The 27,108-nt window shown below is 51.5% G+C and overlaps 6 protein-coding genes across 7 annotated transcripts; 2 read left to right on the top strand and 4 right to left on the bottom strand.

Annotated features, from left to right (window-relative positions):
• Positions 1-371: 371 nt before the first annotated feature.
• PV06_08142 lies at positions 372-4,834 on the bottom strand. Of its 2 annotated transcripts, XM_016409447.1 has the most exons (5): positions 4,073-4,834; positions 3,983-4,020; positions 3,891-3,923; positions 3,683-3,840; positions 372-3,637 (listed from the first exon to the last, which is right to left on the bottom strand). In XM_016409447.1, the coding sequence occupies exons 1-5, from the start codon at positions 4,369-4,371 to the stop codon at positions 689-691; spliced, it is 3,477 nt and encodes a 1,158-aa protein (XP_016259755.1). In that variant the 5' UTR covers positions 4,372-4,834; the 3' UTR covers positions 372-688. The 2 variants fall into 2 exon arrangements, with proteins under 2 accessions (XP_016259755.1, XP_016259756.1); XM_016409448.1 differs by having other exon boundaries at positions 3,683-3,923.
• A 1,255-nt stretch (positions 4,835-6,089) lies between these two features.
• Positions 6,090-7,298, bottom strand: PV06_08141 (uncharacterized protein). The gene is made up of 4 exons (XM_016409446.1): positions 7,096-7,298; positions 6,985-7,042; positions 6,802-6,930; positions 6,090-6,750 (listed from the first exon to the last, which is right to left on the bottom strand). The coding sequence occupies exons 1-4, from the start codon at positions 7,207-7,209 to the stop codon at positions 6,269-6,271; spliced, it is 783 nt and encodes a 260-aa protein (XP_016259754.1). The 5' UTR covers positions 7,210-7,298; the 3' UTR covers positions 6,090-6,268.
• Positions 7,299-7,734: 436 nt separating this feature from the next.
• PV06_08140 (FACT complex subunit pob3) lies at positions 7,735-9,885 on the bottom strand. Its single transcript, XM_016409445.1, has 3 exons — positions 9,717-9,885; positions 8,287-9,664; positions 7,735-8,235 (listed from the first exon to the last, which is right to left on the bottom strand). Coding segments are annotated over exons 1-3 (1,719 nt in total). The 5' UTR covers positions 9,719-9,885; the 3' UTR covers positions 7,735-7,896.
• A 3,067-nt stretch (positions 9,886-12,952) lies between these two features.
• PV06_08139 (uncharacterized protein) lies at positions 12,953-13,198 on the top strand (the record flags this gene model as incomplete). Its single annotated transcript, XM_016409444.1, has 1 exon — positions 12,953-13,198. One exon carries the CDS (start codon positions 12,953-12,955, stop codon positions 13,196-13,198), a length of 246 nt encoding a protein of 81 aa, XP_016259752.1.
• A 4,088-nt stretch (positions 13,199-17,286) lies between these two features.
• PV06_08138 (uncharacterized protein) lies at positions 17,287-19,015 on the top strand (the record flags this gene model as incomplete). The annotated part of the gene is made up of 2 exons (XM_016409443.1): positions 17,287-17,330; positions 17,398-19,015. 2 exons carry the CDS (start codon positions 17,287-17,289, stop codon positions 19,013-19,015), a joined length of 1,662 nt encoding a protein of 553 aa, XP_016259751.1.
• Positions 19,016-21,193: 2,178 nt separating this feature from the next.
• On the bottom strand, positions 21,194-24,122 carry PV06_08137 (uncharacterized protein; the record flags this gene model as incomplete). Its single annotated transcript, XM_016409442.1, has 2 exons — positions 21,194-21,635; positions 21,694-24,122. The coding sequence occupies 2 exons, from the start codon at positions 24,120-24,122 to the stop codon at positions 21,194-21,196; spliced, it is 2,871 nt and encodes a 956-aa protein (XP_016259750.1).
• Between the last annotated feature and the right edge of the window lie 2,986 nt (positions 24,123-27,108).

The following is a 27,108-nucleotide window of genomic DNA, read 5'->3' as shown; positions in this document are numbered from 1 at the left end:
GGGGGGGGCGCGAAAGGGGCCAATAGCCACCGTACTGTAACACGACAGAGTCCTCGATGATGGTGAGAGGTGTGTGGTGTGTGACAGCTCAGGAGATGAACGCTGCAGATATTCAAGGAGAAGAAGAGCCGACTTTCTTTACTCCGCCAAAGGTTTCAAACTCCGTGTTCTTGTCGTTTCGTCCTGTCAGTGCAAAAACACTCCACAAACCACGGCAAAGGCTGTCAAATCGTGCGACACTGGAGCGTTCTTTCATGATCCAAAGGTGAGTCGAATGGCTGGACAGCAGTCTCGTCCCCCTTAGACTGGTCCTAGATAGGAATAGTAAGGGACGTGGAAAAACACACACATGGTGACACAAGGACGAATGTGAAGATATCAGGTTCGATGTTGATGAGCATGTCAGCATGGCTCAGTGTCCATGAGAAAAACGAAGAGGGATCTCAAGACATTCGCCTCTCCCAATGGTAATCATTAAACTCTGTGTTCATATCAATTGTCTTTCGTAATGAATCTCGGCCGACCTTGTTTACTTAGCAATATGTACAAGCACTTCGCGCCAACGCTAATGCACCATGATCGTTGCCATGACTCTATATCATAAACTCCAGTATGAAGAAATGCCTCCCACCGACCGCTTTGCAGTGTTGTTGTTAAAAGTAAGTTCACATCATTAATGCATGCATGTTTATTGTCCATCATGAAAACCACTAGGTGTCGAACAATACCCGCTCAGTCTCGAATTGTTCATTTGACTCGGTCGGCGCTGCAGATACTCCGACTGAGGTGCTGGTTGAGGTTGATACATCTGCTGACTTGTCCATTGCTGCTGCGTCGGCAATGATGACGAGGAGTACCCGGGAGTTCCTGGTGATATTGGATAACCCCACTGACCACTTGTCCGTGGGTCAACAATATGCTCATATGTTGGGTATTGTTGGTAACCGTAGGTTCGCTCAGCGGCTTGTCTTTGTGCAATAGCTTCCTTGACCATATGACCAGCAGCGCCTTGTTTCATGTTGCGTCTTTCCTGTTCGCGAGCTTCAATAGCACCAATTAGACCGATCGACGGATCAGGCGTCTTGCTCCTTTCTCCAATTTGAACTAGAGGGCCACCGGTCATCCTAGCGACATGTTCTTGTTCTCTGGCTGACAAGTGCGACGAATAGTCCACGAGAAGCGAATTCCTTGAACTTGGGCGCGCCGCGGCGTCTCGTCTTTTCTGTAGTTTACTCGGAGATCGTTCGATCTGGCTGTATGATACGCTACGATGAGGTATATAGCCGTTCGGGACTCGAGCAGCTGCAGCCCTCAATTGAACAAACTCTTCGGGGGTCAAGCCGCCACCGGGGCTTTGTCGGCCTGCCGCCGTCCCTGGATGCCATGCGTAGCTTGGTGATCGAGAATGTTGTGGTCGTCCACTTAAACTACGGTCCAAAGAAGCTCTCTTCTCATCATCAGGTGACATGTTCTGTGGTGTCACAGGAGCTGTTTGAGAGCGGTGAGACGTCGATGGCTGATCAAGCATTCCACTCGCTGTTGCAGGTCGATTCTGTCCTGGCGTCAACATTGGAGTGAACGTGGTGCCGAAGTCGACAGTCGGGATATCTGCCTTGACAGGATCTGTAATCTGAGAACGGGAGTTTCCAAGAGTCGGATCGCCAACGGTCTTCAATACACCAGTCCTTCTTGGCGGCAGGACTGAAGGATTGGGGTCTTCGTAAGGACTGTCATAATCAGGAGTGCCAGGAGTTTCATTCTCGTAGCTTGATACTGAATATTTGGACATACCGTCGGGTGATGGCGCTCGTACGGGCGGAGGACGAAGAGTCGATGCTGATGTCGGGACCGGTTTTCGGACAATGGGCTTTTGTTTGGGTTTCGGATGGTCAGAAGGGAACTGTGAATATTCTGGTCTTACATCAGCTGGGCTTTGAGTAAAAGCACCATCATCTGCTACCATCGCTTGAGGGGGAAGTTGATTAGCAGACATTTCTCTTTCATCATGGGGTGTTGGATTTACCCCTCGATACGGATACCCCTGATCCTCATCCGCCTGTCTTCCGGTGTTCCACGCCATATTTGCAGTGCGCCCCGCCGCCCCACCATTGGCAGCTTTGTTCACGTCAGCAATCTGAGACAATGTGGCATTGCTCATGCGGCTTTTCTCTCGCCTCAGGTCTGGCCTCGTATCTGGTCTCTTTTGAGGAACATCGCCAGCCTGGTGTTGAAAGCTTGGAGGCGCCACGACAGGAGCTGGAGGTATTGACTGTCCGACATCGGCTTCAACGTCCTCTGGATTTGTCTGTGGCGCCTGTCCCTCGCTGTCTGAACTGTATTGACTGTCAGGAGAAGCGGCTTCTGTAATCATCACGTTGCTCTTGTAAGCGCCATTGCGGTGATTTGGAGGCACTGGCGCAGGCTGGATAGGCTCTGCATCAGATAGCTCAGTGGACAGCCTTGACGGCGGGAGATTCTCCTTCTGTCGGCGAGCTTTGGTTGGTGACATGTATGTGACCGACTCGGACACAGATCTTGAGTGATGACTTTGTCCAGGAGTCAAATACGGACCGTTGGCTGGTGCAGTAGACACTTTTTGCGGCGAGACAAAGACCATGTCGGTCGATTGGTTATGTTGATGCCGAGAAGGCGTCGACCGTATCGACGCGCCATCGTCATAGTGTACGCCTTGTCTGGATTCTGAAACAGTTCTACCTCCAGGTCTTCCATCCAGCGTCGTGCTCGATCGACTCTGTGCAGTCATGGCCATCCGACGGGAAGTGGATTCCTTCAACTGTTTGCGCCATTCCCGTTCGCTCCATCTGTCACTGCCTTGGGTATGAATCAATGCTGCGACATCAATAATGTCGAGGTATCCATATCTTCGCTCTTTCGGCATGGCAAACATCAAACCCCGAGTATCCCATGTGTCAGCTATCAATCGCTGTGGGCGGCCGTAAAGATGGAAAATGTCGTATACAGGAAAGAGCCAGCGCAGCAACATTTCGAAACCAGACACCGCTGGATGGAGCTCTGGCATTACAAAGACAAAGCCTTCGGTCTTCGATTCTGGCTGCGAATGAATCGTGATTCGTCCTTCGACCTTGACCAGAGTTGACTGTTCAATCAGCGACTTTGCTTGGGGATAAATGGCATACGCAGAATATGCGTCGGTAATGGTGGCTATCGGTGTAGCCTTTTTGGTTTTCTTTGTGTCGTAGAATTTGATCTGTCCCTTCGGCAAGGATGGCCTCTCGTATGCCGACTTCTTTTTCAGTGACTTGTTGGACTTTTGCCACTCCTTCTCATCCGGAGGCTCTATCACACACCAGCATCGTCTCCATGGAGTGCCAGCTCCAAACCTGACACGTGCCCAGTCTTCTGATCGGAACCTCGTTCTTTCCATGATGGTCCGGATGTTATTCAAATATTTTCCTTTGCCAGCGATCAGAGAACCTGTGTAAAGTTCCTGTAGCGACGAGTGTTCGAACATGGCCAGTCGAATTCCCGCTGTCCATTGTGTCAAGGAATGCAACGAGTTGAAGTGTAGAAGGTATCGATTTTTGCCTGCGGTAGAGATGGAGAGGACGTTTTGAAGAGGAGCAACGTTAGGATTTCGAGTAGGGAGAGTCTCGATCTAGTGCAATCAGTATGCGAAGCCAGACTGAACCGGAGAACGTACCATCTTTATCGAAGCGTCCGCCAAATTGATGAAGGTGGGAGCAACCTCTCCATCTTGACCAGCCGCATCCAATGCAGCAGCGTCCCAAAGTGAAAGAACCGTGCCCACCAACTGAGCAAAGCATTCTGTCCAGTTACGATCGGAGTATGGCCGGCCATCTGCGGTCACGTTAGCATTGTCGGAAAAACAAGTACAGTCGAGTATATACGTGTATCCAGATCATTCAGTTTGAGAAAATAGCCTGCAACAATAATCAGTACACTCTCCCATCTTTTAGTCAGGGTCTTTTTGCTTCAGAACCTTCTTGGTAGAGTTTGTTGTTGTGACTAGATAAGAAGCTGGTGGCCTCGTCAGCGCTAGATCATTCATATACCTCATAGTTCTGCATACCTGAAAACCGGTATCAGCTCTTCAATGTGCATGTCTCTTGCCAATTCTATCGACGGTGGTGAGTATATCATAGAAGTCGGTCGAGAGGTTCCCCGGTCACCTCGTTGGTTCGCTCGGGGGTTGTCTGCGAAGGGCGACGAGTTTAGTTCTGGGGACGGAACAGGCGAATCTTTGTCGACTATCTGTGTCTGCGTATGGCCGTTGGAGGAGGATCTCGAGAAAGACTGCACCGAGTCATTGGAAAGGTTTCCGAGGGCAGCTGCTTTCAAGCTCTGGGAGAAATTCCGAAGCCGACCCATGTTGTCTGTTGTGTATGGCTCCTGCGGCCTCTGAGCGCAGCCAGAGAAAAATCACAACAAGAAGGCAGGACCGTGCAGCGCAGGACAGGACGGTGTTTTCGAGAGGAAGGTTCAGGTCGCCATGAGAGCTCCCAGACTGATTAGAAGAGCGGGAGGCACGAATGACCGGTGGACGGTAGTGGCGCAGCGCTGTGGGCACAACAAGTGTCTTGAACAAAAACAAAATTACTGCTTGATGGATGTGCCGTGATTTGGCCAAGTCGACAAGATCAAGAACTGGAGTAATATGATTTCTTGGAGGAGGCAATGGAACGAGCGGCGTTTGGAAGAGTGAGGAAGCTGTGTACGGAGTAAAGTATCGTCTACAAGGAAATCATTCTGCAGCTTCAGGTGATTGTGGTGATGTCCATGATTCAGTGATCTCCGGCCACTCGTAGTGAAATAGGAAATGGATGGCCTGTTTCCGCTGCCTTGTCCCAGCTCTCGTCTCGTTCTGTACGAATCCTGTACTCCGTAGTCCGTCCAATATTGCGTCCTCCCGCTCACGGTATCCAGAACTCGGCCCTCGTCGTCATGGATTGGTGTGAGAAAAGAGGGTCTGTTGGACACAATCAATCAACCGCTGACGTCTTGTTTACCCGGCCGGTCCAACCTGGCAGCTAGCGAGACACCATCTCTGGCGCTTGCTTGCCGTCTTGAGAATAGTCTATCGCCCAGTCTTGCTAGGCTTAAAGTCATAGGCTCGGCTAAGATCTGGCTGGTGAACGTGCCATCGCAGCTGAACGGAGCGGAAGGCCATGGATGCTGGCCTGACTGCCGGAAAATGCGAGGACAAAGACAATATTGATTGTATTCGTACAGGTATGTACGTGTTGCCCGTCCAATCCTCCTTCTTTTCGATGCCTATGCGGATTCGAGGTGGTTGAACTGTTGGCCAATATCGACTTCTAGGACACCACTAGTTCCCTGCTTATTACTCGGCAGGTAGCATCAGCCTCCGAGAACCGTTCTCAGTATCCTGGACTTCGCATGTATTGTATTGTACGAGCATTCCGGGCGATCATCGTAAAACGCACACTACTTTGTTGGTGCTTGCGTGGCCTACCCAAAACCCGCCGCGCCATCTTCCCCTACCGACTAGCACGATAGCCTCACTAGCCATTGATAGCCATTGGACTTTCGGCACTCTGCGGCGAGACATGCATGGGTTGTGTGCAACCCCCCTGCAACACTTTTACGCATTGGTTCTCTCGCGTGCTTCCGTCACGGTCCGCTGTACTGGAAATTAGGGCGCTACAATAAAAATACTGTACACAACACCACCAATGTCCGGAACCACTCCAACGACCTCGCCTTTCGTAGCGAATTCAGGCGCAGGTTGGGCGGGAAATTCCAAGCTCGGTTTTCCTAGATACAAGCGCTGACCGGCAGAAGGCCGCTGAGTCGTCAAATACGTTATTCATACTCCGTATCGCAAGGCCGAGTCAAATCTCCAGATCTCGGACGGAACGCGTCTGATGGCCAACAAGTGAAATTGAAACCCTACAACTAGTCCACATAACACATGAGCCGTTAAGATTAAGTTCACACTGGCCTTGCTCTAGGTCAGCAGCTATCTACCTTTTGATGCGCATCGAAATCGTAGATCTAGCAGGTTTCCACGTGTTCGGCATCTCAAACGATGTTACGAGTGGAAAGAGAAGGAAATGGTCGGGTTCACACAAGATGCGATACCCTGAACTCTAAAGTGATTCTGCTGCTGAATGTCTAGCTGAAGCAAGGCCTCCCATGACGCCTGATTTTGGGGTATCATCCATAAAAACAATTCATCGCCAGCCGTAATGTACAAGTGCGCGTCTTCTTATCGTGCCATGCGTCTGCTGAGACGGTCATTCAATCATGTCTCGTTGAAGTGTTGAAGTGCCATTGCCACCCTTGACTCAGAGTCTCCAATCTCGTCACTATCACCTTGGCCAAGATGCTCTTCACCTTCTTGTTTTGGTTGATTTGGGCCACGCGCCTCGTCCACAGTAGAAGCCTGGTCGGCAGGACCTGCGACTGTAGTCTCCAAGTTCGGATCGATCATCAAATTGGCGTTTTGATTCTGACCGTTTGTGTAGTTTGTCTGATTTGAGGATGGTCCTTCTTCATGTTCCAATCTGACAAAGCCATACTCCGGATGAGGAGTTGTGTGTGGTGCCATGGCAGTGTAATAGGCCGTTGCTTGAGGCGGGTAGGATACATGATCTGCCGCTGCTGTCGACAATGCTTCCAGCGTATGCGCTGCAACTTGTTGGTAGGGATCTGCGGCTGCTGTGTTTGGTGGAGGAGAATGTGTAGGTGCATCTTCAGACGAGGGATCGACTGATACCCAGGTCACTGCAGTATTGTCAGTCGCTGCAGCGGTCAAATCCAATGGCGATAACTTACAAGTCTGTGGAATTGGCAAAAAGCACGTGTCTTGTCTGAAGCGTCTTTCATTGCCGTCTCTGTTGTAGAAACTCTTGAGAGACTCGTCACGCTCCATGCTGGCATTTTGTTGGTGTCTGAAAGCGACTCCTAGGAGCAATCAGTCTAGGGGATCTCAAAATCTGACCATGATCCGAGACTCACCCTCGCCCCTCTCACAGGGTCTTCCTGATTTTTGGCACTGTCCACAGACAGGTGCCGCCTGTACAGACTGGTCAGTCACGCGTGATTGGGAAACAATGGATTGAGACTCACCTCGTCACACTTCAACTTTCGGCGACGGCAGGTCAAGCAACCTGTCCGCGTACGGACAGGTGCCGACGATGCCGTCGCCCTATTGTTGTTTGTTGCCTGTGTTCGTCTGGCCATAATGAAACAAAGGTCAGCGCGTTCGCAAATGCAAGAGGAAAGTGTGCCGATGGAGGGAGAAAGTACGGAGAACCAAGAGGGTGTCGGGATTCTTGTCGGACGAATTTTCAGAATCACGTGCAATACACACTAACATCAACGCTAATCCTCATGAGGCTTAAAGCCGGACAAAGGTCTTCGCCAAGCGGGATCTCGGAAGACTTACCAAATAAGGCCATATATATACAACCCAAAGTAGTCCATGACTTCTGTTGTTGCCTTTGATTAGCAATGTCAGACTCATGGAGATCAATCACTATCTCATTGTTGTCGAAAGACTTGATTGTTAACTCACTTTTTGGGTAACGCAGGTTATGTTCGAAAATAACTTATGCTGACACCATCCTCGTCGAGAACCACCAGAGGCTAGCTCCTGTGCCCTGAATGCATGCCCTCTTCAGCCCCCCCTGGCTGGGGGAGGCTGAAAGGACACACGTGGGATGCGGAATGAAAGAAAGAGAAGAAGAAAGAAAAGAAGAATTCAGTCTGCAACGCATGAATATATGGGAATATGCAAATGCTGTTCTCGGCGAGCTAGACCGCTTGGGGCGTGAAAGCGGACAGCTCATCTCTTCGCATTACTGGACGTACATAAGTATTCCGGAGTGTTCTATTTCTATAAAACATTCCGAAGTGTTCTGCCAACACTTAGTTTTTCGCCTTCTTCTTGGGCCTCCGCTCCTCTTCGTCACCACTGGCCATATCTGCATCTCCATCAGCGTCGGCGTCAGCACGGGCATCGCGCATTTCCGTATCGCTTCCACCATCGCTACCACTACTCTCGTGAGCAGAATCATACTCCTCAGCAACATCACTATCAGACTCGTCTTCAAAATCTTCGTCGGGGGAATCGTCATCTTCGTCTGCTGAACCGCGGTCAACGGCATCTTCATCGTCGGAGGAAGCAAGGTCCGGATCCTCAAGCGCCTGTTTCAACATGGTCGAAGTGTCATCAACCATCTCGTTCTTGCATCTTATTCCCTTGGCCTGTAAATCAAATTAGCATTGATCTGAAAACTCCACGTGACGAGTCCTTACCTGGAAGAATGCCTCAAATGGCTGCTGCTCTTCGCGGTTGATGTTGCTGAATTGATGTTCGCCTTGCCCATTCTTGAGCGTGATACTAATGTCGAATGTCCTGCTCGCTGCCAAGGCTCCGCCTACGCGGGACATAGTGATGCTCTGAATCGAGTCTATCGGCACGTATGTGGCGGGTTTGGGGACGAACATGAAACTCTTGTCCAAGCAGAAAAGAAGTCCTTCATTCGCCTTGATGGAGCATTTAACCCCGTTCATGTTGTGGTGACTAACGAAATCTTTCGAGGGCATGATGATCTTCTTGTTTGAAAGACCCTTGAAGACCTTTGCAATGACATGGTGAATCGGCGCTTCATAGTGTGCATCCAGTTTATCTTTGTACTTGGTCTCGAGTAATTCCTCCGTCATGTTCAGGTCTAGATTCACCTCGTCGTCCAGCTTGAGCTGCATCACGATGAAGGGATACCGTGTCTGGCCTTGTCGTAGTGGTGGATCTAGTCCAAGCGTGATGAGTGTGTGCGTCTCGTCGTTTTTAGGCAGGATGAAGAACTTCTTGATGGCTGTATACTGGATCTTGTAGTCGTATGTCTTGCCGCGCAGGCGGAATGAATTCTCGTACATGTCGATGTCGAATCGTCCTCTCGGGGTGAGGTGCAAGATGTCTTGGAACGTAGCAAATGTCGCGCCGGCAACATCTCCGATCTCTGCCTTATCCATCAAGGTCTCATAAAACAAGTTCGCGGCATTTTGCTCCTCTTCCTCTTCGTTGTCAACACCATTTTCCTCATCACCGTTGACCTCCTTCTTCGAGACTGTGCCAGGAATATAGAACCTCATTTCAACCAGTTCATCTCGAGCCGCAGCAGCCTTGTGCCCTCTGTTCTTGGTGCTGGCTACTTGGTGGCCCCTGCTTTCGTCTTGAGAAGGATCTGATGTTAGGTTGAACTCGACTGCGATCTCATTCTTGCCCGCCAAATTCGTATTAGAGATTTCCGAGTAGGGTATCTCGAAGGCAGGCCTGTTTTGAACATTGAAAGCCAGTTCGGCTCTACCAAATTCGGCCTTGCCCCAATTCCAACCTCGTAGAGCATGTTCCTTGTTCTCTAGATTCAGACCGTACCAAATCTTGAATGCCTTTGCAGCGCGGTCGTAGTCTTCTTGTTCAAAACCGTCGAATTGTATGACTCCGGAATTTCTGGTGATGATCTTGATTTCGTAGCCTTTCGAGGCTCTGCTCCATTGTGCCGAAGCGACCTCACCGCTATCCAACGTGAAGGGATCACTGCCGCCGCTTGGTTTCCATCCAAGACCGCTCTCTGCAAATCTGCATCGCCCTGCCTGTTTCGAAAGATCGAGATAGATGTTTTCAAAGGTCTCCCTGTGATTTCATGGTCAGACAGCGGCGAGGATTCGCACAGAAAAAGACTTACATGGTTCGTCAAAAGGCCGCGCACTGGCAGCGAGCGACGAGGACAATTTACGGCAGAGGTAATGAGGATGAGATTGTGTCGAAACTTGAGGGTGGAATGAAAGATATGAGAAAGAACAAAAGGAGATAGATTCGAGTATGGGCGATGGAGAAGAGGTGGCCGTGATGTCGAGAAGGATGCGATGCGCATTCTGTGTTTGACGTCGCCGCAAGAACAAATTAATTTGGAAAGTCGCGCGGGACAGAAACGCGCGACTCTCGCCACACGCGTCACAGTCAAAAAATCGGTCGAGTCAGCCATCTATCTCAACATCACAGCGTGTGAACAAGATCATGAGCAAAATTGTGGGCTATGTCTCCAGCGATGCTGAGTCTCATCTCTCGTTTCGAAAAGCAATGCGAATCCTACGATTTGGATACCAGAAACTTTCGAGCACGCTTGGTCCTACAACAATAACCATCGACTTTAGCAGTTATGCTCATTGGAGATACTCCATGTCGTTGCTCGATTGCTAGGACACGACAAAGCAACTGTTTTGAAGAAATTTCGGGTGCTACCTTTTGCTTCTCCCAGACATCATTCATCCATGGACCCGCCTCTGATGGTGACTTTCCTATACCGAGAGAATGTACTCCTACAACACCTGCGTCGGTCAGTGCTAGTACTAGGTGATGCCTTGTCGCAACATGGCTCAAGCCTCAGCCAAATATTGCTGCGTTCTATTGACGACAGGTTGAGGCCATAGCGACATGTGCGTTGTCAATACCGCATACCTGACTTGCAGCAATACCCTGTCTTCTTTCAATTGCACCGGTCCGGCATCCAGAGGATTCTGTGTCTACATTCGAGTTCGAATTGAATGAGTTCCCATAAGAATGTCATCAAGATGCCCCATAATAAAACCCCTTCACACCGGAACCATCTTCTGAATTAGACCAAGGACTCTCAAAATCGGCTATATGAGTCATTTTCAGTTGATTTCCCAATGTTGACGCGGAGACCTTATTGCCTGTCATTACGCACAATCATGTTGTTCTAAATGACTGCCCATATCACGAAAATTGGTCAGATGAAAGAACGTGTTCACGACTGGCTTCCACAGCCACAACTCAAGGTCAGCCAAATTAGTTCTCAATGAACAACACATATCAAGAGCTTTGCGGGTAAAGATAAGCAGTTCAACAATCATACCTCGGCTGGGAAATCCAGAAGAAATACAGAAGACGAGTCGGTCGGTGCGACGGCATACTAGTCAAGCCACAGCGCCTCATGCTGCAGGTCGACGTGTCGAGAACTTGGCTGTCGCGACACTTCACAATTGAATCGATTTACTCGGAATTCCAGTGTCGAGAACATCAATGACCGACAAAGGCTCTTGAAGACTAAGCCGGGCCCACGTTATCGTCTCCCACACACCCTTCCCACGCATGTGTTTGCATTGGCCCCAACCATCTGCCAGTTGAGGTGCCGATCTTGACCATTTTCCGAACACTCAAGCGTATGCCATTGGTAAATTGTCTTGACCGGTTGAGGCTGCAGCCGCGCACCTCGGTAGGGTTCACTCCTCAATCCTAGTTTCTGGCCCAGTCCGTCACGCTACCGCAACCCTGGTCCCCTCGCAACTGACTACTTCTTATGCGGGTTCAAATCATCCCCCTGCCGGTAGCCCTGGGCATTGACATAGAAAAGATTGACGTTCCTGTGTGGTTACCAGGTAGGTAGCCAGCGCAGAGAATGAAAAAAAGAGCTCTCCATCGCCCCTCGAGCCTTGTCCGAAATACTTCCAGTATCACCGTTCAATTGTCTACCTGGCGGTTGTCTAGACCCGTCAAACTAGCACAAGCGTGGCCTCCCCCGTCCCTTGGGCTCCAGTTCGTTCATTAAGAATTAGCCCGAACGCCAATTGCTGTTGTGGTTCGTCATGGTTCAAGGATGTGCCGGGTTTATCGGTTCAAGCATTGTTCGCAGCCGTCTTCTGCAAATCTCCTTAGCCCTCTACACCTTGACCGAGGTGTTGCCCCTACAGTACTATTCGGCTAAACGATTGGGTCTTTCCAAGCAGGCTGATGCCTGCGGCCCGATCTGGCAGCCGTGTCTATCGATGCATGTTTGGCGAATGCAGATTTTTCTTGGTCCAATTGCTGCCTCGATCCGTGCTTTGCTGTCATCGCACTATCATGACTGCTTTCTTGAACGAGAGTGCTTCTCACACCGCCTGTTGAGGACTGGGGCCAGAGGTTTGATAAGTCCTCCTCTACAGTCCGGAATGCATTGGGCAACCCGAAGGAGACCCCTAAGTGGCAGCGTGTTGGATACCCCTACATGCAGGCTTGGGTTGTCAGCCATAGCAGGACTAGCCGTGCATGTCAAGGTCTATGTCGAACACCAACGCAATGTCGATACGCTAGAGAAAGGGCTCAGCCTCCAACGGGTCTTTCTGAACTCCGAAGCCAGCCTGGCAGATCGAATGGCACTAGGGAGCTCGTCGTGAAGCGCACGTTTCGGGTATGCAACCAAGCGATTCTGAGCCACAATGGTACACATCCATTTTCGGGCGACGGCATTTATCCTGGACCCTGGACAACTCGTCTCTTTCCAAGTCATCACATATGTGTGCGATAACAGAGACCGACCCTCCTCTAACCGGCTTGGTGGAGAACCAGTCCTTCGCCTTGAATCGCGGTCATGGCTGATCACAGGCCTGTGCCAAAATGAGAGTCTCATATCGGCACAATGACTGGGAACTCGCATTCTCGAATCCCCATGATATCGACAATCGACCTATATTTGGCTTTGGCATACACATTTGCAGTTGCTTTGGACTTGTGTCACCGTTACAGTACTGGCATGGGATTTTCTCGAGTACAGCTCTGTCGAAGATGGTCAACTCGACCTTCAATCAGCAACCCAATCAGCTTTTTCCCGCTGTGTGCTTGAAACACCGGCCTATCCAAGGTGTGCCTTACTTTCAGATGATAGAGTTACGTGGCTTCGATGCTGTTTGTATTGTACACCGACTTTTGATGCTCCGAAGTGCTAATTTCACAAGATCTACCGATGGTGGTCAACCTGGTGGTACCAGTTTCTTGCACCCAACATATTTAGTCTTCGCCATGTCGCCAGCTTATCTGAAGGCTTTGATGCCCCCATTGCCTTGTGGCCAGGCACAAAGATCAACACCTTCGTATCTCATTCATCTCTGACGACCACTTTGCACCTAGGCTGGCGTCTCGAAGATGTCTCTCACACCAACATCTCAGGCTCAAACTGGAAGCCAGCAAGCTGACGGCAAACTCACTAGAAAGGCTGGAAGGTCCCGTAACAATACCTCCTCGTACATGCTCGAGGTCTTTGCAGTGTCAGCCGATCCGATGGATCCATTGATATTGGGTGTTGTCAATAAACAGACGAGACAAATGTCGAGCTCTATCCTATTCGCTCAACTTGATACAATCACGAATGTCTTTCAACGCCAGGGTTAACTCCTTCACATGCCAACACTGTCTCTCGAAAACGATATTCTGGGTAAGTGTATCGAACCAGTCGGGGGCTATCCGAAGCTGATATTTTCCAGCCTTTGTCGGAACAAGAGATTCTTACCACTGCGTGCCGTCGGTATACGTATTGTATGTCCAGCGTGTGGCTTTTCTTGCTCTTGCGATCATCCAAACTCTTCGCCGTCATGAAGACAGACGCTCACTCAAGGTTGACTTTTTGGACTCTTGATCTCATGATGGAAACTGCGGTTAAAGTTTGATTCAGACTGGGATTTAAGTTGTAGAGCGTGCACCTGGGCACCGCGGGCGATGCTTCCGACGGATAAGCGACCGTTTAGGGCGATGCAAGCTACTATGCTCCTCATCGATTTTGGTGTGGACCGCTTAGAATCATCGGATCCCACGTTGTGTCTCCATCACAAGTAATGGAAGAATGTTTGTGATGGGGAGATTCGCCTTGGAGCTGCATTCGACATCGCTTTGGAGCAGGGGAAAGACAACGAAAGCGAGAGATTATGCATAAAATCGCAAGGGGGAGGAGTCTATATTGCGGGGTCTTTTGCAACGAGGATTTGCTGGAAAGCTGCAGGAGGATGGGGGTTGAAGAACTGATTCACTCTTTGCCGGCGTTCCTCCTCATGTACGCAACAACAAGAGCCTCCAAAGCAGTCTCATTTGCCCTCGGATTGCAGTCCAGGTGTTTCATGTCCAGTCATTGATTGACGTCTAGCCCGCGACTGGGTAGCGTGCGCGCCTCCGGGACATCTTTTCTTTCTTTCTCCACTTCCGAGGCAATGGTGGGTTGCACTGCAGCTGAGATGCGCTGTTCTTGATTGACTGTCCTTTGCCGACCTTGCTTACTGAGCCAGCCCTTGACAGATTGTTGTTCTCGGCTTGCTTGAAGACCACCGTGACTGAGCACTCACATATTGACCCAGACGTCGCGAAATACCGCGACTTGGTTAAAGTCTCTGTGGCAGTTTGAGAAGTCCGTGTCTTATTCAAGACTAGTGTTCTACGCCTTTCTTTCCCTGTCCTGCGCTTGGCTTTTGATTCCTGAGCACTTGATTCACCTGACGACTTTTGCCATTTTCAACAATGCATCATAATGTCGAGGCTTACCGGACAGGCAATATTGGGTCGTATCATGTCGATCTGCGCTAGAAACAAGAAGCCAAGATGCCTTGAATACAATATGGGAAAGAGGCAAAGCCAGATCAAGGTGTCAAATCCTTCGAGCTGCAATCCAATGCTACCGATTCAGCGACATTTCTCCTCGCATCACTATCTCTGTACTCGAGCGGTCTCCGCCATCAGCATCACCTTCTAGCCGCCGTGTGCCCGAGTCTGTATCCGATGTGTTTCACCGGCCTAACACTGTACGACAATACTCACATCTGACGTCGAATTCCTGACCAACCATCTATGCCACAATCGATGGCAGCGATGACCTTCCAGTTCATGCAACAGAATAGGCCACATTTCATTGAATGTCCTTTCTGGTTGTAACCACGAGTGCCGCCGCCTGACAACCCGGTGGTTGTTGATTGCTCCACATCAAGAGCTTCATGACATTCGTGTTCGTGGGACAGATGGAAACGACATTTCCCATGCTCGGTATGCTGCTTCCTTCATGACGACCATTCTCTGGAGGTGGCACAGACTCTCCTAGCTGATGTATAGGTGCTCGCTGACTAGCGCGTCGCAGGCTGCTTGCTGCTAAGTGGTGATCATCATTTTTGTACGACATTATCAAGCAATGTCACAAGATCACTCACACTGTTGCTCAGCTAATGCCTTGTAGATAGTCGACACTACGCCCGAAGCACTGCATCTGCTCCGAACCGTGGTGACTCCCATCCGTCAGTGTACTGTACATTCCGCCGCGAAACACTCTCGAATTGCCCAGGGAAAGCCGATCCGAAAGCTTTCTGTGGTGGCCAGTCATTTTTGTCTCCCGTGGTTATACATCTCACAACGTGCTCTCGGGCATCGTCATTTACCGCGACTTCTTATCCATGCTGGAATGGAGCAGGAAGTGCTCCTGCCGCCCCGGCCCTCCATCGACAATGTTCACCAGGAGCCATGTTAGCACGGGCATCATCGTTCTTACTGTGGTTTCAGCATTCTGTCCTAGCAACATTAAGTAAGCCCGGTGAGCCTTGACTTGTGACAAGCTGGACTTTCTTATGCTACTGCCATGTCCTGCCGTCAATAAAGATCCACTCTGCGATCTCAGTTCATGGAGAAACTGCGATTCGAGTCCGTTGGCAGATGAGGGAAAGAGTGCATAGCGCCTTGTTGAATGGAAAGCTGCCCTCAACTATGATCTTGACGGTGTCTCATCGGATGTACCCTCCCACCCTATCCCTCACACACATAAATCCAACTGCCCTTTTGTTCCTTGCAATTGCTCAAGCAAAGAGACATGATTTTGGTTAGGAATACCCTGCTCCCTTATCTGCTAACTCCGATCACAATTAGAGTCGCCATGGCACCAACCAAAAAACAAACCATCCCAACCCAGACAACCAAGCGCTCGGCTGCCTCAAACAGAGTCGTACCTCTTTCTTTCCTGTATAATCTAGCGGGAACGTCCCAAGCAAAAATGTTGGCCAAGCTTGACTTTGATCACGCCGCAAACAAAGCCAAGGGAATTATCGAGATTGATCTCGGTATGAAAGCAAATCTCACCTAGGAATACCAAAATCACTAATTGAAAGACGTAGCTGGCATGGGTGCCCAATTTGACAACTATGTATGTACAATAAGCCATGGAAAAACCCGCTATTGCAACACGATCGTCGGAGCAACGGGCGAGGCCACAAAATTCGAACTCTGAGCTAGAATGTCTTGATACTGCGGTGGATGGGCTTGTTGGTTCCATTGGTGTTGGCTACACCCCTCAGGTGCAGGCGATGAGCATGGACCGCCTCTGTTTCAACGCGACACGCATGCTGGTGGCTTCTCTCTTCTCTCACATGGTATGTTTATGGGTGGACCCAGCATTTCTGTACCACACCACCTGTCATATTGAGGGCCTTGTGGGAATGGTTTCGAGTTACTCTGTATGAAGTATTTTGTGGCCTTGTTCCTTGTGCAACGTCGACTTGTCAGAAAACATCAACGACATCTTCGTCAAGACGTCAATGATACCTTAGCTATTCAGTGTCAGTGACGAATTCATGACTATTGTCGCAGTTTCAAGATCTCCCATTAGCCCATATATATTCATACGACAAGATTCGGCGTCGTGTATCTCCGGCCTAGTGATGAGCAGGGGGCCTGAATCATCGAGTCTCTGACGGTCCCGGAGCATATTCCAAGAATGGCGGCTTACATCGTGATCTCTAAGGCCATTAGACTGATCAATGTAAGTGAAGCTTCTCCCTGAATGACTTGGCCGAAACAGTCAAGCCCCGCTTCTCCTGACACAAGCAGAGGCGGTTCTACTCCATACAAACATAGAGACGTGTTGTTGTAGGCCTTCCATCTTGGTCTCATGGGCAAGTCCCCTTCGAGACCGAGTTCAGCCACGCGCCGGAGGACTACATCGAGTCGATAATGCCCGCCACAATCCCAGAAGAGCATTGTCAACTCGTCCGAGGATCCGAGGCAAACATGGGCCATGACCTGTGGTACTTCTTCAGTCCCATCGAGACCGAGAACGGGAAGCCTGGACTCTTGGCATTGCGATTCCGCAATATGCTGACTGTACAACCAACAACTCCCTCTGTCGACTCGAGCTATTGTCACCTTCTGTGGTCTGAGGCCTCCTTCTCCCTCGTCTGGGCAGAAGTCTGCGCCTGGATGGCTTACGACGACCGAATGTACAGGTACTAATACTCGGACCATCTGAGATTTTCGCAGCCAACTCCGCAAAACCTGCAAGGCTGAAATGACCCTCCCCTTCCACGACCACGAGTTGCTCTCTCCCACTCGTCTCATAGCGAGCTGCCATAATAGATGACTTATCTCGTAGACTGCAACACCGGCGCCGAGTCTCGCAAATCTACTCAGCATCGCTCTCTGTCAATCAAACGCACATCGTTACCACCGCCAGCCTTGTCGCCATGAAGGCTAAAGCATGCACCAAGTGCCGCCAGTGGAAAGCCAGGTAGGGCCCCAGTCTGTTCCCTGAAGCATGCATGTTTTTCGGTGGTACTCATTACTTCCGCGAACAGGTGCGAATACGGCGGAGATGCCTCGGAAGGATGTACACGCTGCAAGGCGCTCAAGCTACCATGTGTGTTCGACGCCTCTTTCAAACGCACATCCAAGGCGAGGTCTATTCAGATGATGTCCTCCAAGATCCAAGAGTTACAGCAAGCTCTCCGCGAGGCAACCCCGAGCAACGGGTCTTCGAACCAGTCACATGAACACAGTAGCGACGTCCTTGTCTCGCCGAATTGGACCTCACAGCTACCTAGCCTCGCGGAACCGAACGGCGAAGGCCCTCTGAATCCACTGGTGTTGTCGCAGCCTGGCTCCATGGCCTTGGGTGGGCCAACCGCCGCGTACCGCACCAACACGGGGGTGGCCCTCACCTATGGCCAAGTCAACGAGCACTTCAGAACGTACTTCGCTCGGTGCCATCAGTACCTGCCGTTCAAAATGACGACGCGCTCCGCCGAGGCCGTCTACTCCAAATGCAGCCTGCTGTTTTGGGTCATCTGTACCACGGCGGCCAGCTGGAAGCTTCGGTCGCAGCTCGCACCCGCGGTCAAGGCGATGCTGGCAGAGACGCTTCACTCGCGGCCCGTGTACGTCGAGAAGGTTCAAGCGTTGCTGATCATGGCCATGTGGCCCTTCTCGGTCTCTTCCGTCAACGAGGACGCATCACACTACTACGGTTGTATCGCGACACAGATGGCTCTACAGCTCGGCCTTCACCGTCCGACCCAGACTCACATCCACGCCCACGGGTCGTTGGAGAGTGAGAGTGCCCTGAACGTAGACGAAGAAGTCAAGACCACCACGTGGCTCTCCTGCTTCGTCGTCAACCAAAAGTTGTCCGCCATCTGTGGTGTACCGCCGTCGATCATCGTCGACATCCACCTCCTGAACGCGTTCGAGAGCAAAGTCGTCGGCGTGAGGCTTTCCCAACTGTGCCGTGTCTACCACATGTCCATGCAGGCGAACCTGGCGATCGGCACCAACGGGTCGACTCCGTCGGGCATGCTCGAACCCGAAACGCGATTGAACATGGTCAAGGTCTGGGGGGAGCACTTCTCCACCTTGCAGGCGCAGCACCTAGAGGACATGGACAACGTCGTGAGGACGGCCTTCCTGACCTCGCGTCTCCAACTGTGGAGCTTCATCCTGCTGGACGACATGCTCGTGTCCCCCGAGATGTTGAGCCTCGTCGAGAGCGCGAGGCAAGACGCCTGCGACCTCATCGAGCTTTGTTACAGCCAGAATCTCTCCATCGTCCCGGCGTGCGTGCGTCACGCCATGTGCTACAGCGCCTTGGTGTTGGTCAAGCTCCTGCGGTCCGGCTACAGCGCCGAGTCGGAGGTCCTCCAAGACAGCATCGACCGCGCGCGGCAGGCTCTGAAAAGTACAGTCACCTCCCCCGACGACATCCACCGCAAGGCCTCCGAGACGATCCAGAAACTCCTGTACATCGAGGACAAGAAAATCTCACCCCAGATCTACACGAGGATGGGTGCGTCGGTCGTGTACGATTTGCTGCGGATATGGTCGGAGCACAAGTACGGTATTTTACCAAACGAATTGCCCGACGACCAGACGATCGATCTGGAAGGTTTTGACTGGAACTTTCTCGGCATGTTGGGATGATGCTGGTGATGATGTGGTCTGTCCTGGCAAAGCTATCTGACACTGTATCAACGCCTCCTACGTTCACATACAAAAAAAAAGTACGTGTCTCACACAATCATCACATATCTTGTGCAGCATTTCGGCACCTCTCGCTTCACACATGATGAAAGTCACAACGGCAAGCATGAATCTACCGACAGCAGAGAGCATGTTCAGCCAATGTATGTCTCGCAACATCATACTCTCACCGCCACTTTAGGCTGTGTCGAGTTCCGGTGGTGTCGGTTGGTTTGGTCCGGTTGACCGACCGTTTTCACCCCTCGATGACAGCCAAAGGTCTAACGGGCGATCCAGTGGCACCGACCAATTTCAAGGGCGACAAGACGAACATGAACTCCTTGACCCTTTGTCTCGCCAACTCCTCGAGATCCAGGACCTCGATGATGTGGATGGCATTCTCCCACAGCAGGATGCCGTGACACGGCCTCTGCCGGCCCTTGGGGCCCAAGGCGACCTGCTCAAAGGCGATGGTGTCACCGCCCGCGGCCCTCACTCCGTGGTTCGCCAACCACCGACCTCCACTGGCGTCCACGCCCGGCACGCCCGTCCCGTCGCCCAGGAACGCGACCTCGTCGCCGTACAACTGGATCCAACCGGTGCGCACGAGCACGACGTCCCCCTCGTTCAAGGGCGTGTCGCCCAACGCCTCCACGAGGTCCCGGTCCGTCACGCCGTAACCCGCCTCGAGCCTGTCGACGCCCTTCAGGGCCGGAATGTCCAAGAGGACCCCCCGGCAGACCATGGGCGCGATGGTCTCCGCGCCCAGCTTGACAAACTTGCCGCCCACGCACGCGTCGGCCACGGCCACCCCGCCGCACAGGACCCCCTTGCTGGCCACGTGGCAGAGGGCGTCGACGTGGGTCCCCACGTGGTCCCCCGTGATGATGACCGCGTTGGCCGCCGTCCCTCCCTGTCCCGTCCGGTCGTGGTCGCCGTGTCGTCGGCTCAGCGCCATGCTGAAGGGCACGCTGGCCGCCGAGTGAGCCATGCCGGATTGCATCGGCACCGCCAGGTCGATGATCCGAATGTTTTTCTGGGAAAGGGCTTGTAAAAGCAAAGACATCTTTTTTTTGGTACTTTTGCACCCTTCGAGCTTGACCACTATCAACTTAGGATGGAAGAGAGGAGAAGAAAATAAGAGAAGAATCCCTGCAGTCTTTTGATCTTGTGCGCCGAAGAGATCGGTTCTCTCTTTTTTCTGCTTTTTGTATTCTCGTCCCGCACTCGGTTTCTCATACCTACGGAGTAACACAAGCGTCGCCGGGGGGGGCTATGTATACTTTTTGGGTACCTGTCTGGGGGGAGGGTGGTGCGGGAGGAGTGATTGGTACTCGGTCGATGGAAACCCTCCCGATTCGTTTGATTTGGTGCTTGTTGATACCGAGTTCGGAATGCAAATAGAGAAAACCATCCCGACCCCTGCCATACTGCATACTTCGGTATCCCGGTGTTGGCGACAAAAGTGTCCGGTACGGAGTCCAAGCAAGCCGGCAATGGCGGTAATATGTGCTGTGGCTGGTGCTGGTGCTGTGGTAGGAGAGAGGTTGTGTAGTAGGATCTACCACTCCCCTTATTCTGTACTGTGTACTCGCGAGATTGAGTCGAGTCAAAACAAAACAGTACGACTTTTGTATTCAAAGAACTCCTCAAGGTACTCCGTATCATTCATCATTATCGTCATTGATACTTGCGGGACTTGATTGCTCGTGGGAAACCCGAAATGCTTTTTCCTTACAACTGGGCAAAACGAGCTCCGACGACAAAACTATAAGTAAGTCCTCTCAATATCTAGTAGTGCACTCTACCCAGGGTAATCTCTCTGTTTTTCACTCGATTAAAAAAAATAGTAGTAACATGGCATTCTTTACGACGACGACGACGACGATGACGATGACGACGACAAGTATGTACTTTTCCAACGGCAAATTACCTCCATTCTCTACTAGATGATGCTTCTGAAAAGAACAATCTTGGGCTGTTCTTCAGTTTCTCGTCTCATCCTCGAGTTGCATTTTCTCATCACTTCTCTCATCCTCTCATTCATACATTCATTCCTACTACCTCCCTAAGCAGGCACACGAATCCTCGGAGGCATGTTTTCAAGAATTCTCTCATTCAATTCTTCTAGAATCCATCTCAAAATCCATCAAGAAACTCTTTGAGTGTAATGGGTTTTCGAACAGCATTCGAGAAGCCCTCGTGAAACGACACCCAGATTCGCCCTTCTTCCGTTGTCGTGGTCAAAGTCTTGTCGCCTAGTCCGGAGACACCTTTTCCTGAAGACTTTGGCCGAGTTTCATTGGCATTGACGCTTTCGAGTATGACACGACCAAAGAAATCACGCTTCGCCCCAGTAGTCTTGGTGTTCATCGTCTCTCCCACCTTTTCCACAGTCGGCATGTTCTCCTTGTCAACACCATCGTCGTCAAGATATGACGCTCCGGCTCGAGCCTGTCTTGCGACAGAATTCTGCAGTAATTTTTCTTTGGCGAGTTCCTGATCGAGCACTTGTCTGATGGCGTAGCGGACAGGAGCAACCTTTCCGTCGAGGTGGTAGGTGAGGAGCGTATCAAGTGGTCTGAGAATATGAAAATTAGCAAAAATATGAATATATCAGTCGATCAAACGTGACTTACGGCTCCATTCTGTATGCGTAACCACCATTGGAATGGGCGCCACCTCCTTCGATTTCAACTCGGACCTTTTCGAAAGACAATCCAAGTGCCATCATTGTCCGGGTGGCGTTCTTGATACACGTCTTTTCGGTATCCTTCCTCACACTTGCGACACTGGCCGAGCCGCCTGAGCCACCTATCACGACGGGCTTGACGTCAGGTGCGAGCATTTTGCCCACGTTCGGGATCAGTTCAGCTGCAATGGTGTCTATGGAACTGAAGAGACGCAACAAGGACCCAGAGAAGCTCGACTGAAGCTCTGTCAACAGGGTGCGGTTTTGCTTCTCCGCCTCATAGGCAGCAAAGTCGGCTTTGGCACCACTGAAGGGATGTAAGTCCGCAGGCTCTTCGTCGGGCTTGTCATCGTTCCAGGCTTTGGGACCTTTGTCGACTGTCGCAAACAGATGGTGAAACCCACAAGCACTGGTACTCAGGTAAGGTGTCAACTCCCATTCTTGACCGGAAAATATTCGACTTGACAAACAGTCGTGGAAATGTAGCCAGTCATAACTCGCGTTGGGTTTGCTCAGCTGAACATCATCTTGGTATACTTGATTCGGGTATGTCGCAAAGCACTCGGACATGACACGATCGTGGTCTCCCGAAGTATCGACCATTTCCCGCAAAGCAGTGATGGCAGCACGCTTGCGAAGGTCTGCGACTCCTACAGCGTTGGTTTTAGACTCGGCCACGAGCCTCTTGTCGTCTGTAGAAAGGCTGGCAGGCAGGTCCGAAAGCCCAGCCCCTTCGATGAAGACTCTCTCGACGATTTCTCGCACACCACCACGCCCAAGGCCTTTCTGCCCGGCTTGGGCATTCTCGAGCTGCGGCTCCAACCACTTCCTGGTGAGCCTGGTTTTCGACCCGTTGGCACGCAGCTTGTGGGCAATCCACTCAGCCTGGACCAATACACCCCGGATGTCACCCTCGCCCGAACCTCGAGTACCAATGCCTCTTTGTTTCCGCATTGCTAAGCCCCAGGCATTCTCACACAAACGGCGGACAGCGTCGTTTTCGCACGCGATGCTCTCTTTCTCGAAGACCGTCTTCAACCTCGTTATGACCTTGTCAATTGGAGCTTTCCTGACGTGGACGATCTCGGCGATCGAGCTTGTTCGAAGGGGTCGAAGGGAAGGGGCATAGACATCGTTGCAGACCAGGATCAAGGGTCGCAACATTCTGAACTTGTCGCCTTTTCTTTTCTTCCCCACAGGGTTCGTCTGGTTTCCGTTCTGACTTGCGTTTCGTTGGTCAAGCTGAACAAGATCAATCAGTGCTTTGACAAAACCACCCTCCCCCCCGTTAGAGCTGGAGCCGGTTGTGACACCATCGACTTCATCAACGACAACGCAGACAGGCCGACCAGCTTTGCGAGCTTTCCCTTGCTCTTTGATGCCACGGACTGTTTCTGTACCAAGAATATCCTTGATCCTTCCCTTGACTATGTCCCGACTGCGATCGTCACTTGCATTGATCTCGAGAACTTCGTAACCGGCCTGTTTAGCACAAACGTGTGCTAATGTGGTCTTTCCTAACCCAGGAGGACCAGTCAGTAACAGCACTTTTCGATGCTGTTGTTCAACGACATCTCTGTCCTCATAGATTTTGGTTGGTTTTGGTCTGCTGTGTCCTGGAAAGACTAAATCATCCCAGGTTTTGAGCCAACGAAGCACAGCTCTGTGGGTTCTTTCGTCACCCACAAGGTCTGTAAACTTTTTGGCACGGTACTTCTCGGTCCACATCTGATGGGCGACTGGATCAATTCGATTCCCTGAGGCAGGACTTTGGATTGAAGGCTTTGTGGCTGCTTGTTCCGCCTGCCTCTTCTGTTCATATTCGTCCAACTGTCGCTGTGTTCTCGCGTCGTCCACGAGCTTATGGATCTCAATGCCATAGTACGATCTATGTGACCGGCCAGGAACATGTGCTGAGCGCTCGGCGATCGTTCGCTCGTATGATACCGCCTGAGTCTTTTGTCTAAGGGGAATATCCAGGACCGCCCCAGAAGCTGTTCGGAGATTGAGTGTCTTTGCTGGTAACCTTCGTAGCAAAGGCCGTGGTAACGGGGGAAGCCTAGGCATAGTAGACGAATCTTCGCGCGCATGGTGGATTGCTGCGTCTGTTACTTCCACAGGCTTTTCGATCGGGAACGTTGATAGTGTGGGCTCTTCAATGCTCGGAGTTTCAATTGTCTCTGTGTCTTTTCTCGTTGACACCTCTTGGTCTTCTTCAGCATCGGTGTCTTCGAGGAACCCACCCACAACCTTTGGCCTCTTTCTCTGTGGATCGGTGGGAAACGGCTGGAAGAGCCTGCGCTTCTTCTTCGCAGGTGGCTGCGCTGGAGGTGACGAGCTGGGTGGGTACAGCACTGGAGATGAGGAGAAGACCATATCGTCAGAGGAGGGCGGTGAGTCTGTGGACGACAAAGGTAGACTGTTCTGGGTATTGTGCGTTATGGGTGTTTTGGCATTGTATTCGTGCAGTTCGTGGACCAGGTTTTCAATGATGGGGAACCTAGGAGAGGAAGGAAGGATTGTACAGGGTTCTTCGAGACCGTTGACCTAGACATGAGTATCATTTGTTATAGACATCACAATGATGCTCAGTGTTTTGCTGGTGTGTCTATCGTATGGTACAGAGTACGGAGACTCGTACTGCGAACTTGGTCAAAACGCGGACGCGCCTTAATTATTTAGATGGAGAACGCGAAGAGACGCGTCTTTGATCACCGCTTAGATAATATTGTAGTAAGGTGCCTACGGAGTAGGTGCTGATTAGAGGCTCTACAGGGGATGGTGGAGAGTCAATAGGCGATGCCCCGCAATGATAACTTAAGTAGTGGCCAGCTTCAGATTTTCCTAGGGAAAAAGACTTCGAGATGCCCTTAGAGATATACCTAAGATGGGTCAAGGTAGGTACCTAGGGTGAGATACGTTGCCCCTACGGTCAGGTCCGTCAGGCACCTAGATACCTAGGTAAGGTTCCTTAGGTATCGAAGGCAGCTAGAGAGCAAAGACTTGACCTTGATGCAGATTGCTATTCAGCAACGTCCCCCCTCTCTATGACTCTAGGCGCAGTTTTGGCATGGCTGGCAAAAATTCAGGCCAGGTTACAACAACTACAGATTGATGAAAGGAGAAAGGTTTTTGAGTGGTACCGTATCTCACTCAATCATTCCAGAGTCCATCAACCTTTTTTTGTTCACAGGTCTCGACTCTGTTTGCTCTCGACTTCATACAAAAGGCAGGACTTCTGAGAAGGGGTCAAGGTGATGACGGTTCTTTTGATTTTGATGACTATTTAGATGACCCGAAAATGTGTACGAGAAGAATCCATGTTGTCACCGCTCCCTCCCGGCCTCCTCGAGCGTCTCGACGACGCCGTGGCTGCTGCTGTTGTTGTCGTCGTCGTCGTCCCTCACAACACCCGGGTCACCCTCATCGACCGCCCGCTCTCATCCCATGCCTCAACTTCCTCACCCTCCTCGCTGCCCTCGACGCCCTCGCCATCGGACTCCTCATCTTCAACACTTGCCGAATAGGAGGTCTCTCTCCCCCCAGACAACTGGCGCAGGCGCCTCTCCAGGTCGGTGAGGAGCCTGTTGAGCTGGATCACCGAAGACCAAAGCGCACCAAGCAGCCATTGGCGAGATTGCAAGGCATCCTCATAAGCGAGGGCTTCCAGCTCCAGCCCTAGCTCCCCAGACAGCTCATTCAACCGGGTGATCCTTTCCCTTGTCGACATGGCCTCTCCCGTGTCGTCGGCTCGATCCCCGCCGTACCCACACCACTCGCACCTGTTGTGATGGCATGTCCGGCACTGTGGCCAAGTCATGATCGTCCCTGCCGCATCACAAACGCAACAACGACCCAAGGTGAACTGGCGACGCTCGCTAGGGCGGTTGGGAGTCCTGTGGGCATAGTCGAGGACAGGTGAGTAGGTCATCTCCGTGGCCTCAATGGACTTGGTGTCTTCGCCAGCAGTCATGTGTGTGGCTGGGGTCCTATACTCTTGTGTGTCTTGGTCATCGTTTGCATGGTCGACGTTGTCATCCTCGTCTTCGACGGCTAAGGCGGTTACGGGTGAGGTTGGAGGAGTTGACGGCTCACCTCTCTCTATAGTCACGCGAGAGTTCTGTGTTCGTGAGCCTTGGGCCATACCTGGATTGACCGGATGAGAAGAGAGGCCGTAGCTGCCGGTGATGGAAGTGTATGTAGAAGTATAGAAGGATGGAGAAGCCATTTGGGTCAAGGGAGCAACGGAACTTCTGGTCTTGAATGGGAAGTGGAGCAGAGGAGACGATGGTGAAGAGAGGGAGAATATAAAGAGAAGCAGAAGGTCGAGAGGAGAGAAGCGGATGGATACGAGGTTAAGTAGGAAAGTACAGCCACCAAGAGAAGGGATCGTATGGCCGTCGATTGATTGACCGGCACACTTCGAGTCTCCTTTAAGCCTATACCAGGTGCAGGACGCTGCCACATTCTCATGCGCGAGGTTCAACCCTTATTTTTCCTGGTGCTCTCAGAGAAGAACCAGCTTTGACAACCTTCAGGCCCTGGCTGCACGACGGGGCTTCTCAATTTGACTCAGGAAGCATACCCAAGTCCAGAGGACGACCTTGGTCTTATTGAGGCAAGTCTACAATTCCTGGATGCCGGGGCAAGTCAACTGATGGAGTTTCGACATGGGGCAACTGGCAGCCAACGTCGGTTGCATCTGCCACTAGTCTTCGGACTTTCTAGTGCTACAGGGTATCGTGCTCCGGCGACTGACTTGGCCCCATCCATGTGATGCATCATCTCCTACTCAGTACTTTGGAGGAGTACCAGATCTTTGCATGCAGGCGGCTAGCGTGGCCACCAGGCTACTGGCACTCGTACAGTGATTGACGGCCCTGGCCCTGGCGAGATGGGCAAAGCTAGTGAGTGGCTCAAAAAGCAAGCACCCGGGAGCATGCCAAAGGAGAGCCAGGGTTGAAGTCCAAGGCAGACACGTTGCCAGCCTCACTCAAAGCCACCACTCAAGGCACAACCTGATTCAAGATCTGCAGCTACGGACTACTCCAGACATTTTCCCTCGCCTCATGCCGCCACATCATGCTACCCCTGGGGGGGTGACAACACCGCTCTTTGACGGATGTATCAGACATACGGGGCGTCCGAGAGCCTGATTACTTTTACCTGCGGCCTTGATTGCCTTACCGTTGGCTGGCGACCCTCGCGTGCATTATTTTACAGTGCCTACTCCTTACCCATGGCTATCCTGTCTGCCATTGCTTTCCCCCCCGAGTGGGTTGTTACATGCATTCTCGAGTGCCGCATCTTAAAACGCCCAACATTGGCTGTTTACCCTTCATGATCTCATGACACTATCTTC

Source organism: Exophiala oligosperma, assembly GCF_000835515.1.
Source record: "Exophiala oligosperma strain CBS 72588 unplaced genomic scaffold supercont1.8, whole genome shotgun sequence".
Classification (NCBI taxonomy): domain Eukaryota; kingdom Fungi; phylum Ascomycota; class Eurotiomycetes; order Chaetothyriales; family Herpotrichiellaceae; genus Exophiala; species Exophiala oligosperma.
The sequence above is the reverse complement of the archived record's forward strand: the minus strand, read 5'-3'. Positions and strand labels throughout refer to the sequence as shown.

Coding starts and splice junctions, on each gene's coding strand:
- PV06_08142 (XM_016409447.1), bottom strand. CDS start 4,371: ATGGGTCGGCTTCGGAATTTCTCCCAGAGCTTGAAAGCAGCTGCCCTC. Junction 3,841..3,890: donor ACTGAATGATCTGGATACAC/GTATATACTCGA, acceptor ACGTGACCGCAG/ATGGCCGGCCATACTCCGAT. Junction 3,638..3,682: donor CGGACGCTTCGATAAAGATG/GTACGTTCTCCG, acceptor TGATTGCACTAG/ATCGAGACTCTCCCTACTCG.
- PV06_08141 (XM_016409446.1), bottom strand. CDS start 7,209: ATGGCCAGACGAACACAGGCAACAAACAACAATAGGGCGACGGCATCG. Junction 6,931..6,984: donor ACCCTGTGAGAGGGGCGAGG/GTGAGTCTCGGA, acceptor GATTGCTCCTAG/GAGTCGCTTTCAGACACCAA. Junction 6,751..6,801: donor TTTGCCAATTCCACAGACTT/GTAAGTTATCGC, acceptor ACAATACTGCAG/TGACCTGGGTATCAGTCGAT.
- PV06_08140 (XM_016409445.1), bottom strand. Junction 8,236..8,286: donor CATTTGAGGCATTCTTCCAG/GTAAGGACTCGT, acceptor TTTGATTTACAG/GCCAAGGGAATAAGATGCAA.